At 37.1% G+C, this 13,071-nt stretch overlaps 1 protein-coding gene across 8 annotated transcripts in view; it reads left to right on the top strand.

Annotated features, from left to right (window-relative positions):
* The window catches only part of runx1t1 (RUNX1 partner transcriptional co-repressor 1), a 97,103-nt gene that overhangs the window by 18,468 nt on the left and 65,564 nt on the right, over positions 1-13,071 (top strand). For 5 of the 8 annotated variants that reach the window (XM_072256886.1, XM_072256877.1, XM_072256869.1 and 2 more), the window contains exons 2-4: positions 32-115; positions 8,107-8,244; positions 8,976-9,217. In XM_072256886.1, coding sequence (XP_072112987.1) covers positions 8,130-8,244; positions 8,976-9,217 — 357 coding nt within the window. In that variant the 5' untranslated portion in view covers positions 32-115; positions 8,107-8,129. The remainder of the gene's footprint in view (positions 1-31; positions 116-8,106; positions 8,245-8,975; positions 9,218-13,071) is intronic. The other 3 variants (XM_072256888.1, XM_072256883.1, XM_072256890.1) reach the window with 1 other exon arrangement.

Raw genomic sequence — 13,071 nt, 5'->3', positions numbered from 1 at the left:
AAATCAAAGATTTATATTTCCATTTTTTTAGAGAACGGCACAGATTATCTGAAGTCTTCACAAGAAAGTACCCCTGTGGCCGACGTCTTCCCTGCCCTCCTCTGCGTTGGACCTGGTAAGAAAGATACAGTGAAAGAAATCGGATGAGGGTCTCGGGCAGAGATAATTTGTGCACACATCCCTGTCATTGTTCTGCCTGAAGAGACTAGGCTTGGTGCAAGGCCACATGTGCTCCTGCCATCATTCACATTTCTGCTCCAAGTACAATTCGCAGTGTCAGCTCTCCATCTGTCTATGCCTGGCAAAAGCACGCACCCAGTTTCCTGCCTCTAGGTAGGGTGCCGCAGCCAGCCTTATGGCTGTCAGTTTTCTCTGATCATTCCAGAGCAGGGAGGCAGTAGGTCTACTGACTCTAGTAGTGTATTCCTTTTTTTTCCGCAGAAGAGAGTAGAGGTATGTTGCTCATTCACTAATGCCAGGTGAGTGGTGTGAAGTGACCTCTTCACTGACTGCGAGTAACATAGACAGGATATTTGCTTTAGAAATTGTCACCCTAGAAGTGAAATTATAATCATTTATTGCCTTGATGATAGATCTTGTTTTGAATGCAACATGTCACATTTTATTAGCTATATGTTGTGTGTGAATTGTTAAGCCATGTGGCTGATGATGTTATATTGTCTTAAGATAAAATATGTATCAAGAGAAACTGAAAGCGCACAGCTGTTTGTTTACAGATTATTTGGTTAGAAGTCCAGAGTGGCTGCTGTTTAAAGGAGAGTACTCTTCACAGATGGTGTTTTGAAACTGTATCTGCTTGTCCATTCTGCTACGTGTAGGTATTGCCAGTTGTTGAAGAATATTTTTCTTGGGGGATTTAGAAAATTTCTGACCATCATACTGAGCTCTTAAATCTCATGCCTTCACATAGGATGCTGCTTGTTTCCAACACATTTATGTTAATGGATTTCAGGCTACGGTTTCTACCCCTGAGTAGTTGCTATGGGTTGTATTGTTTTCACGGTGATATGTAAAAGCTGGTGTGCTGTGCTCTACTGTCAGTCCTTGTAATGTACTTAATCTGCTAATAACAGATGTGTGTAACCACAGCATGTGTGGGATTTAATCTTTTTGAGCATATCTGACACTTGACTATTTTTGATATCCGTTTATACAATATGTTAAGATTGTCTCCACAAATTTTCCTCTACAACTGTTATGAAATTTCTCTCTCATTGAGAAAAAGCTATGTGTAATTGTAGCTTTTTTTTTAAAAAGTACAATTAGGTCCATAAACTTTATCTATACAACTTCTAATTTGGGAAAAATTTCTATTCTGGTGTATTTTCTAAAGTTTAATAACATTGACTGCTTTCAACTCTAAAGTTGATGATGTGCTGAGAGCTTTTATCCTTGGTTATTTGGAACAATATGATTTTTTTAATATTTAAAGTGATCCTTTGACCAGTAAACATACATGCTGGGTGCCATGATTTGACTTCAAAATAAGCAACAGTATCCTGATGAGGTCTGTTTCCACATCTCATTGTTTAAAAGCAAAATCTGATCAACATCATCAGTGTTGGAGAATATTTTTTTAAAAAGTTAAGGGGCTAGCTATAAAACACAAGAAAACTTCTTTAAACATAATTACAGTAAATAGGGCAAAGGGGCTGACATAATTATTTAAATAAATAAAATTATACATTGCCTTTATTTCTTCAGGATTTCCATTTAGTCTTTCTATCATGCTTGTGTTTCTTCCAAGACTTTAAGGGGGAAATAAAACCTTAAGGGCAATTTTTGTTAGTGTAAGCAAACATTTGTGTTAATCTTTAGTGTTTAAATTGTTCTTGTGTAAATTACAAACATATATTTCACTACATAATGAAAAAAAAAGTGCTTTTGGATGTGGTTTGCCCATGAATATCCATGTAATAAACTGTGTGTCCTATCAGGCTGTTGTATACAAGGGAGTGTTTGTGAGGGAGGCTACTATAGTGTACAGTTTCACAAAGCAAATCTTGTGAACCCTGTACAGTACTTCGAAAGAACAGATGCAGGCTTATAAATACGGCACCCTTAATGCATCTGGCATTGCTCAGGGTCATTTCCGTGAAAGACCATCAGTGATCATGGTCATTGTAGTACAAAATGATACTGTTCTAATAGAAATGGCCTGGCATTAGGTCAGACCACCCTCTTAACTTCTGCTGTCCAGATGTGGCCACAGCTCTTTTTCTTTATATTTCAAAATTGGTTCTGTTTTCGAAATCTGGTTCTACTTAGGACATCTCCATCCTGGGGCGCATTTCATAAATTGTCCACATATTTTTCTTAGCAGAGAACTTAACTGGCTGTAATTTTTAACACATGGCTATGTCATGTGATATTTTCAAAATACTTGCAGACAGCACTGAGCTGGTCCCAGTAGAAATAAACAGCCATTCTGCCGCCAGTCCTTTTTTTTTGAATAAGTAGGAGACTTGCCTGCATTTTATTTGCAGAAGAAACATTATTTTAACACAGATTTCTATGGTACTGTTAGAAATACTTCAAATAAACAGTATATTGGTTTATAGATTTTTAATTAATTTTTCAATAAATACTTTCTACAGTCTGCAAATGTACATTTAATGTTGTGGAGAATTCCAGGTACATGCTATACTTTGATAAATATGAACAAAGGAGCAGATCGTGCTTTGTCTATAAGGTGCCAATCTGTTTTCTAGTGGGCACGTCCGATTTTTTTTCAGTAGTTTTGAAATATGACATGTCCATATTTTTCTTTTCTGTTATTTCTGTAAAAATACTTTTAGCTAAAATTAGTTAAGGTTTATTCTGTGAGCTCAGGTTGAATCAAGTTCTCCCTGTGGCTTAAGGATAGGGTTTTCTGCATTTCTTCAACAAGGTGTTTAAATAATACCAGTCACTTGAAAAACAAAATAAAACATTAGCTTTTTTGCTTATAGTAGGCTGACTAATGTAATGAGCCAAATGATTTTCATATTGGGGTCCCAGAGACCTGGTATGCTGTGGCAGTTTTCCTTCCGCAGCATCTTGAAGAGTGGCTGACCACAAGCTTCATGAGGGTCACATATGGCATCTTTAGGCAAGCAGTATCTCACAAAGGGCAAAGGGTTTACAATATTTAATATCTAGTTTTGGACAATCTGTCCACATTCTGTAATTAGTTATTTTTTTAAATATAAAAGATAACCATTAAAGGAGTAGTTTTGTTTATTGTTTTTACATGAAGTATGTATGCAAATACATGCACAAAGTATGTATGTATTTTTGCTTTCTGCCTAAGTATTGCTTTGTGGTTTAAAACATTTCATTTTTTTGTTAAACAATACTAGTCTTGCATTGCTGTACATAGAATATTCCAAGCCAACTAAATATACTTGCAGTAAAGGTTGCCTAAAACAAAGTAAATCAAAGGGTTAATGGACTGAATGCTATATCCAATCTGTAAAACACAGCTTGTCTATTGCATCAAAATTTAGGGCTATACATCTGTATTATAATGGATGAACACTTTTAAATTTCTTTAAAATTCTATATGGAATTTTTTCAGAAGGGCATACCTTTTTTATTTTTACAAAAAATATAGTTAGCAGAATAGACTTAGAAGAGGAATTCTTCCATCTTTTTGCTTTTTAATGCTGGAATTAAATTAAAAAAGCCTTTGACCTTGTCTTTTAAAAAAATATCTGAGCAGGCTTTTGTGCTTCAGCAATTGGTAGCTCTCCCACAGGCACTGTGCAGATAGCCTGCTGAAGTCCCATAGCCCTCACCTTATTTAATATAATGGAATAACACTGCTTTTGGAACCACCTAGTACAGATGAGGCAGCCCCTGGGATATGTACTTCAGGGATTGAGGAACCGAATGCTAAGAAATGCGTAAATCTTAGGGGACAATGAGGGGATTGCAGGAAAAAAAAACAGTACAGGGACACTAATACATCTTCTTGACAAGCAGAGGTTTGATGGGACATGTACGGCATACTGTTCCATCTGGTGCTTATGATTGCATGGCATATTAGCATGCTGCAAGTTCATAATGTATTCAAGGCAAGGAACCATCCTCTGCATACCAAGTGAGCTCTCCTTCCCAAGACTGCCTTTGAATCTTGATGATTGTGTCTTGCATGTTCCACCTGTGTTCTACAGGACAAGATTCTTTTCTAACACATCACAAGAGACGTGCACCCTATGCATCTGCTGCACTGGAGGATCTGCTTATTTATGTAAACATACAGGTTGGATTGTAATCAGACTTACCAGTGTCCTATTAGAATCGTAAACCAATTCTCCTATCCAACCTCTAATTACAGGGATAATTACTATCAAACAGCATGAGTTAAGGGGATGGGGTCACAAGTGCAGACATTTTCAGCATTGGTTACAGAGCCATCATCCCAAGCTTTTTGGCTCACAGCAAGGTTTACACTGCTCTACACCCAGTCACTTAGAGAGGAGGCCCAGAAGTATCACAGTGCCTAGTGTTTGGCATAACCTGACATATTGGCTTTAAATTTCAGCATAAGCTTCGGTTGTGTTTGAGGACATTTCCAATTATCCCCCTTGGTAGGTGATAACGGTTCTAAACATGACTGTTCAATTCAGTCTGGCGACTTTGTAATTAAGATATACTGTTTTTTTTTTGCTGAAGTAATGCACTAGCACATTAAATCCAGCGAAATTTGTGGGAGTGAGGGTGGGTAATCTGAAATATTCCAGCAAATGTTTGTGAGATTCCTTGAATTCTTCGACATTTTATTCAAAACCTGTAAATATCTGCTTTTGGAGATATGATGCATATAGTACTTTATGCACTTGAACACCATGTGTAATCCCTGAAAAGCCAGCCCCACCAAGTCAGCCCTTTGTATAAAGGAGCACCTTGTTTAAACCAGACTGAATAATTAATATAGGCTGCGTGCAGTGAAGGATTTCCAATTGCTCTATATACATTGAAGATTTTCACATACTGGAGACTGTTGGGATAAAGGAATTTGGTACACATTCATCTGTTAACATAGATAATATTTTTCAAAGCTGCAGGAAGCATGATTTACATAGTTTGCTACTGTCTTTTAATTGTCTTTAACCAACTTGAACATAAAGTTGGTCAGTACTTGCCATTTCTCAAAATTAAAAATATTGCATGTTTTTGCTCTCAACTTTTTGTTTCTATTTAGGCTTGGCCATAATGCTTTTAATTAAAAATACTATTACTGTATAGCAAATGAATCCATTCTTTAAAATAAAATAATCACTTTCATTTTGAATAAATTTGTTTCAGTTTCTGGGGGAATGAAAGAGGAGCAAAGAAAACATTCCCATAATTATGCTTTTAAATTAGAAATAATGTATTTTTGCAGAAAGATCTGATATGTTCAATTGAAAAGATCCTTTTGTGAGTTTCCATTGTAGCTTTGCTTTGTTTAAAAAAAAGTGAATCATTCAGAATGATTCTGCTACCTAGAGTAAATGGAGCTTATTTACAAAGGCTTGAGCCATGTTTTCTGAGTTTACATCAAGTCACTAACTTTACTAGAAGCTTGCTTTTTTTTTGGATATGGTTTAGGACTGGCCCATTATTTCAGCATTATCTCCATCATGAATTGATTGTGTTAAACAGCACTGAATGAGTTGCAGATGGTGGCAATACATTTAATTTGCAGGACCTCTTGGTTCTGGCTCCATCTGATCCAGGGTAGGTTGGCTGTACAAGAAACCTGGCTGACACCAAACTGTCAGTACAGTAGAAGCGTGTGTCTGCTGGGTTGGGGAGGCAATTTTAATCCTCAGCAGAGCTGTGCTGCAGATGGAGATGCTTGGGTGACTATTTTGGATAGCTTTCAGATTTCATAAGGAAGTTCTGTATTAGGACTAATTGTGTGTGTTAAAGTGCAGGGATACATAGAAGTAACATGATTTCAGATTTATAATTACAGTTTATGCTTCAGTACTTGTAGAATGCTGCGATATTTAAGCGTGAGGGATATGAGTCTGTTGTATGAGTAACAGATTAATTCCACAGGCTTCTCTCCCTTGTGTTTTGGAGCTGGTTATCTGGACGGTCTTTAACAGTACACCATGAGTGTTAGCAGAATGGAAACCAGATGGGCTTGCAGTTCCCACTGTTATCTTCCAACCAGCCCTGGCAAGCTCTCTACCTCAGCATGTCAGGAATATTTTCCTTTTATTTAGGAGAGACTGAATTCACTGCTCTGTCTAGAGTAACATGTGGTTGTTAGTTTTGGGTTTAAGGACTGAAAAATATTTATAACATGTGATTTTGAACACTTGAGGTAGTAAGGTGAATACACAGGATGCTCTGTTAGAGGATGACTGGGTATAAAGTTAATTATTGATCTTTGAACATTCTGAAACTGTAAGTGAACAAATAAGAACATAACCTTCTTGGATATATAAGTGACAAAACACAGGAGACCCATTTCACATCTTTTCATTTCATGATCCTAATTTTCTGAAAGAAATGTTGTAATTACAGGTAAATGGTAGCATTTGGTGGTGGTGAAATGTTAGCATGGGTTTATTTTCCCAAAGGATGTTCGATTAAAAATTATCTTTAAACCAACATAATATACAGCCTAGTTAGTGTCTGAATATTTGTGTTAATGCACTATTTTAAACTTTGCTTGGTTTCTAATATTGTGGTGGTTTGTAACCAGTCAATTATTGAAATAAACAGAAATCACAAAGCATTTTGAAGTGATTATCCAATCAATGGACAAACTACTATTTAACCTGAATTAAATATGAGCTGTCCAACAAGCCAAAAAAAGGCATTCTGTTCCACGAAAGCTATTGTTTTTATTTGTGGTTCAAAGATTGTCTATATTTATAGGTAAGATAATGTGCTTTATATGTAAATGCTTAACATATGATTGATATCAAAGATAAGAAATAACATTTTAAACATAATTGCATAATAGGTCCTGATCAGAGTCTCCATTTTCACTTGGATTTACTTAATGCTTCGACCTTGGCTGGCCTCCATTCTTTCCACAACTGGGTTCCATCTCTCCCACAACATTCATGTTAAGCCAAAATAAAATGACTGCTTTACTTCTGAAAATGAGAAAATCATAGATTAGGTCAAGTGGGGAAAGACCGCAATGGATGAAAATAAAAAAAAAATAAAAAACAGGGGTTTGAAGCAAATAGGAAATTAATCATCATACTGAGGAAAAATAAGAAAAGGTAGAAGAAGGCAGTATACTTTCATTTCAAAATATCTGTGATATCTAAATATTTGTTCAGAAGCAAGAACTCAAAGAATGAGGGAGGCTGTCTGTGAAATATCTTGTATCAGCTGATTCAAAGTGAAACATGATAATCAGCTTTTAAAACTTGCACAGGTAAAAAGTGCAGTACATTGAAATGATTGATAATATTGTGTAAGAATTAATTGTAGATTATTGTTAATGAAGGTGTAGAATAATGTATGATCATCTATGATAGTCTACTGAATATATTATGCAACATTTTTCAGACTTTAAATTGTGGTCCATTATTTATTAAAATTTTACATTGTACATTTGCATTTTATTTAGTATAATATTGCAACTGTAATTTTCCATGTGTACCTTTTTTACTTATCATGAGTCATAAGTTTCAGGACCGCAAAGTATATGGTTAAATACCATTCAGTGCCCTCTCAGCCAAAGCAATATAAAATTGGAGGGTGTTACCACAGGAATGTTGTATTTTGTTCAAAGTGCCAGAGGTTTACATGTGTGTAGCATAAGTCTATCAAATTTCTCAAGAGTTTTGATTCATCTTTACTTTTGGTAATATTAGACACTAATTCAAGAAGAGTTTATTTAAACGGAATGAAGTTCCATGCAAGGAATTATCTATGTATCTTTAAGCTAGGAAATAGAAGCATATCCTCCATGTTAATAATGAGCTGACACCATCTGTGATATGCCTCCATTTTGCATATTGATCGAAGTTGAAACTGCTATTTTGTCCAGGGTTGTGGAGCACTAGAATGACAATATACAGCAGTTTCTTGAGCCAGAGATAACAAAAAATAATATCAGTGCTCTTTTGCTTCTGACAGATCACAGTGAGAAGCGCTCCACGATGCCAGACTCCCCTGCAGATGTAAAAACACAATCCAGGTTGACACCTCCAACAATGCCACCTCCTCCAAACAACCAAGGAGCACCTCGAACTAGCTCATTCACACCAACAACATGTAATGATAAATATTAATATTCATATTTTATTGGTCTTTATTATTCAGTTTTGCATATATTTACAGAAAGTATGCAAGTTAGATGGGGATAAGAAAGAACAGAATATACGAGGGAAACCTGATGAGTGAGTGGCAGATCAAATGAAAAGACGGTGCAAGGAATGTGCGATAATTTTAAGTTAAGTAATGTAATGCTGTAAATCAGTCCAAAAGTCAAAACTCTTTGAATTAACTTCTGATATGCTTTTGGGATTGAATGTATCTATTTATTTATTTTAGTCCCTGTTGTGCTTTAACCCTGACCGTCTCAGTGGAGCTGTTCTGGCAGGTGCTTTGATAAATATAACCTTCGTACTTGGCCTAGTATTGGAACTGTACACCTGTTTTACTTTAGACTGACAATGCTATTTTCAGATGTTTCCATACTGGACGTATCCTCCCAAGCAAAAGCAAAGTAGAATTCAGCCTGGGCTTATTCTGTGCTGTGTAGCATATGTAAGAAGTAGAATTCTTGTTCTGGAAACTTTTTTAATATACGTAACTGAGACATGCTTCAAAAAAAACAGTTGTTATTGGCCTGCTTGACATATGGTGGGAGAAAGTTTCCTTGTCATTGTTTGCAAGGTTATTGCTTTTATAACATGGTGTCTTGTTCTTATTAATTGAGTGGAGTAATCTATTCTCAAGACAGAGGGTAATTTTTTTCTTAAATTCCTACCTTTTTTTTTCAGTAACAAATGGCAACAGTCACTCACCTACTGCACTGAATGGTGCACCCTCTCCTCCAAACGGCTTCAGTAATGGAACCTCTTCTTCTGCCTCTTCCACGCTGGCAAATCAGCAGCTGCCACCAGCCTGTGGTGCTCGACAGCTCAGCAAGCTGAAGAGGTTTCTAACAACCTTGCAGCAATTTGGCAATGATATTTCACCAGAAATTGGTGAGAGAGTGCGAACCTTGGTGCTAGGATTAGTGGTAAGTATGGAATGCGAAGCTGTTTTCAGTGAGATACCATACACTTCATGGCATATTAAGTTGTGTGTGTGTGTGTGTGTGTGTACAATGTCAGATCTTTTGTTCCTGCACTGGCATTGACATTTCATACAAAGTTACTTTATATTTGATCAAATTGTACAGTTCTGGTCCAATTCTAGCAAGGCTTTAACACTGAAGCGCTGTATCATAAACGCATAGAAGAAGGAGAATATGTAGCTCATGGTGTAAGGGATGTTGGTTTCAGTACACCATTAGTTAAGTTTATTTATAGAAAAAGTCAGTAATCAGACTAAGAGCCTGAAATCATGCGGTTTTATTCATTTTTCATTTTGGTATTATTGTAGGCAATTAACAAATCACAGGTGCCCTCCTGTGATTTTTCTTTATGCCTCGTCCTCCAACCTCCCTTTCCTGAAGTTAGCAGTGGTGAAGTTGATAGTGCAGTATAAATGATAGCTAATCAGTAGTTTTGCACACAGACAGAAAATAAAAATTAAAGTATAAAAAGAGCCACTGCTCCTTTATCATCACTTACAAGATCAATGTCACCCTCTGTGATTTGTCCTAGTCATACAGATTTGTGTAGCCATTAGTAGCTTTCCTATACCACAACCTTAATCCTTGCATTCAATGGAGATGCTACTTGGTCAGTTTAATCATCTTGTTCGAAATTCCACAAAAATTATTCCCATGATTTCCAATAGAAACTATTTTAACTGATGGGAGAGTTGGACACAGAATTAAGGCTGATGAAAGGACCAAAGGGAAGGTGAGATTTTATTTGTTATTCACTAAGGCATTGTAGTCAGTACCATAGTAGAAACAGGTTCAAAAATAACTTTGAAGAATTAGAGAACTACACTGATGTTACCCTAGGTATTAGAATATAGAAACGATAAGCAGGCCATGGCAGGACGGGTTGGGGCATACACATCTAACAGCAATAAGGCTAGAGGTTAGAAAAATAAAATATGAAACTATTGGCCTTGTATCTGAGCACACATAGTACTTGAAACAAAATGGGAGAATTGAGAGTCCAAATAGAGATAAATTTGATCCAGTAGCCTTTGGATGAAGTAGAATTGGGACCTGAATGTTGAAGGATATGCTTATATAAGAATATTAGGAAATGGGAAGATCCAAGAATAGTTCTGTTAATGAATAATGGTCTTGGCACCACAGGGGGGTAACCTACGTTCAGAAAACCAGGATACGGATAGAGTTCGAGTGGGGAAACAGAAATAATAAAAACAAGAACTCATTTGTTAGAGTACAGTACTGATTCCTCAATATCCACACAGTAGTTTATAGTCCGGTGGGAGCTTGTAATAATATTTTGGCAACATTATAGGGGTATTTTATCACTTAGACTATGTCTAGACTAGAAAAATGGGATGGTCAAAAGTAGCTTGGATGAAGACTTCATGGTATTGTGGAGAGCAGATTATACTATATCTGATATTGTGCAATGAGATGGGGTACTTAATGACCTCATCATAAAGATGCCCCTATGTGACACCAGTCATAATATGATTACATTTTACATTCAGCTTGAGAGAAGGAGAAATAAGTCCACACTTAGTATTTTGACTTAAATAATGTGATTATGAGGTTGTGGTATTGGACTTAGCTAAAACAAACTGGCAAATTAGTTCAAAGGACTAGTCAGTGGTGACGCAGCATCAGATATTTAAAGGAATATTCCGGAATACACAGCACAGCTATATTTCAATAAGAAACGAACATTCTGGCCCACCATCCATTGTTAACTAAAAGAACTTTTAAATGGTCTTAAACTTTGGCTGGTTAGCATCCATCTGTCTCGAAGGAGAGTGGGTGATGATGGTCATCATCTCAAGCCTGGGTGGAAGGAATGGAGATTCTGGGATGCCCAGTCGTCAAGATCCCCTTCTCAGCCTCACCAGTGTGGTCCAAAGGAACGCTTGTGAAGCAGTATGTTTGACACCAGCTTGGCTGCAGGAGCTGCCGGAAGGAGGTTCAATGATGTTCAGCTGCCTTGACTCCACTCCGGATTTGCTGTCTGGGTTTACTCAACCTGCGTCCGAAAGGAATTCAGTTCCTGTGTGTCGCCAGCAAGGTGGCACTACATGAGGCTTACAGATGGAGAGGCTATGTACTGGCAGGGAGAGATTTGCACGTTCCTTTTCACAAGACAGCTAGCCAGTGGTGGAAGCTGAAAGCGAGAGCGACATGCACTGCCACTCTTAAACTTTAATAACAGCATATACATTCAGTGGCTTCTTTATTAGGTACAACTGCTTGTTAATGCGAATATCTAATCAACAGTCACATGGCAGAAACTCTGCATAAAATCCTGGAGACATGGTCAAGAGGTTGCGTTGTTGTTCTGAGTCAAACATCAGAATGGGGAAGCAATGTGATCTAAGAGACTTTGAATGATTGTTGGTGCCAGATGGGGTTGTTTTAAGTATCTGCTGGGTTTTTCACACAGAACAGTCTCTATAGTTTACAGAAAATGCTGTGAGAAATAAAAAGAAAAATCCAGTGAGCAGTAGTTTTGTGGGTGAAAATGCCTTGCTAATGAGAGAGGTTGGAGGAGAATGGCCAGACAGGAAGGTGACAGTAACTCTAATAACCATGTGTTGCAACGGTTGTGTGCAGAAGGGCATCTCTGAATGCACAATATGTCAAAGTGAATGGGCTAGAAGTCAGTGGGCTTCAGCAGCAGAAGACCATGAACATACACTCAGTGGCCACTTTATTAGATACAGGAGGTACCTAATACAGTGGCCACTGAGTGTATTTGTGTGACTACAGGCAGCAGGACAGAAAATTGGACAGAAAAACAAAGACAAAACAACTAAAAATTTAATGAGAAAGGGAACACAAATGATGGAAAGCTAGTAAGAAGTATGAGAACAATAAAAGTTTGAAGCAGTCAATATTTAAAAATAGGAGTATTAACAAAGTGACCGTTGATCACACAGAATTGAGCCTTGGGAATTAATAATGTGATATAAGGGGATAACAAGTGTTTTGCTTATATCTTTGCTTTGGGAGACACAATTATGATCCCATAAATATCAGGAATTGCAAAGGAGAGAGGGGCTCATGGAAAATTTCATTCATTGGAGAACTGGTACGGGGCAAATAGTTGGAGGTGCAGACTGACAATTCCCTGGGTCCTGATGACCTTCATCTTCAAAGAGTGGCTGGTCGATCGGTTTATTTTTCCAAAATTAGCTGGATTCAGGAGGGTGCAATTAGAGTAGAAAGTCACAAATGTAACACCTCTAGTCAAAAGGGAAGGGTGTAACAGTCCTGATAGTTTGCCATTCTGGAAGTGTTGCATTATTGAGCAAATGGAAAACTCTAGGTAATCAGAGAATGTCACTTTGGTATTATGAGAGGAAACTCGTGTTTGAACAGTCTGACAAGAATCAAAGTGGGCATAATTGGCTATATTTCAGGTGGCAATCTGTAACAAATAAATTGGTGTATTATTTTCACAAACTGTTTTGCATGCCATTCATATAATATTCATTATATGTAATATATATTATATATAATGTTCATTATAATAGTGCGTTGAGGTAGTACAAGGGGAAAAGCAATTACAGGTCAGGCAGATAATAAGGTGCAAGGCCACAATGAGGTAGATTTATGAGGTCAGGAATTCATCTGATTGTTATAAGACTGTTGAATGGCCTCTTAGTACAGTGGGATAGAAGATATCCTTTAGCCAGATGGTACCTGCTTTTAGGGTTTTTGTACTTTCTGCCTGATGGGAGGGAGAAGAGGAGAGAATATCCAGGATAATGTGGTCTTAATGTATGTTGTCTGCTTTACTG

This window comes from Mobula birostris, chromosome 1 (genome assembly GCF_030028105.1).
Source record: "Mobula birostris isolate sMobBir1 chromosome 1, sMobBir1.hap1, whole genome shotgun sequence".
NCBI classification, from domain to species: domain Eukaryota; kingdom Metazoa; phylum Chordata; class Chondrichthyes; order Myliobatiformes; family Myliobatidae; genus Mobula; species Mobula birostris.
The sequence above is the reverse complement of the archived record's forward strand: the minus strand, read 5'-3'. Positions and strand labels throughout refer to the sequence as shown.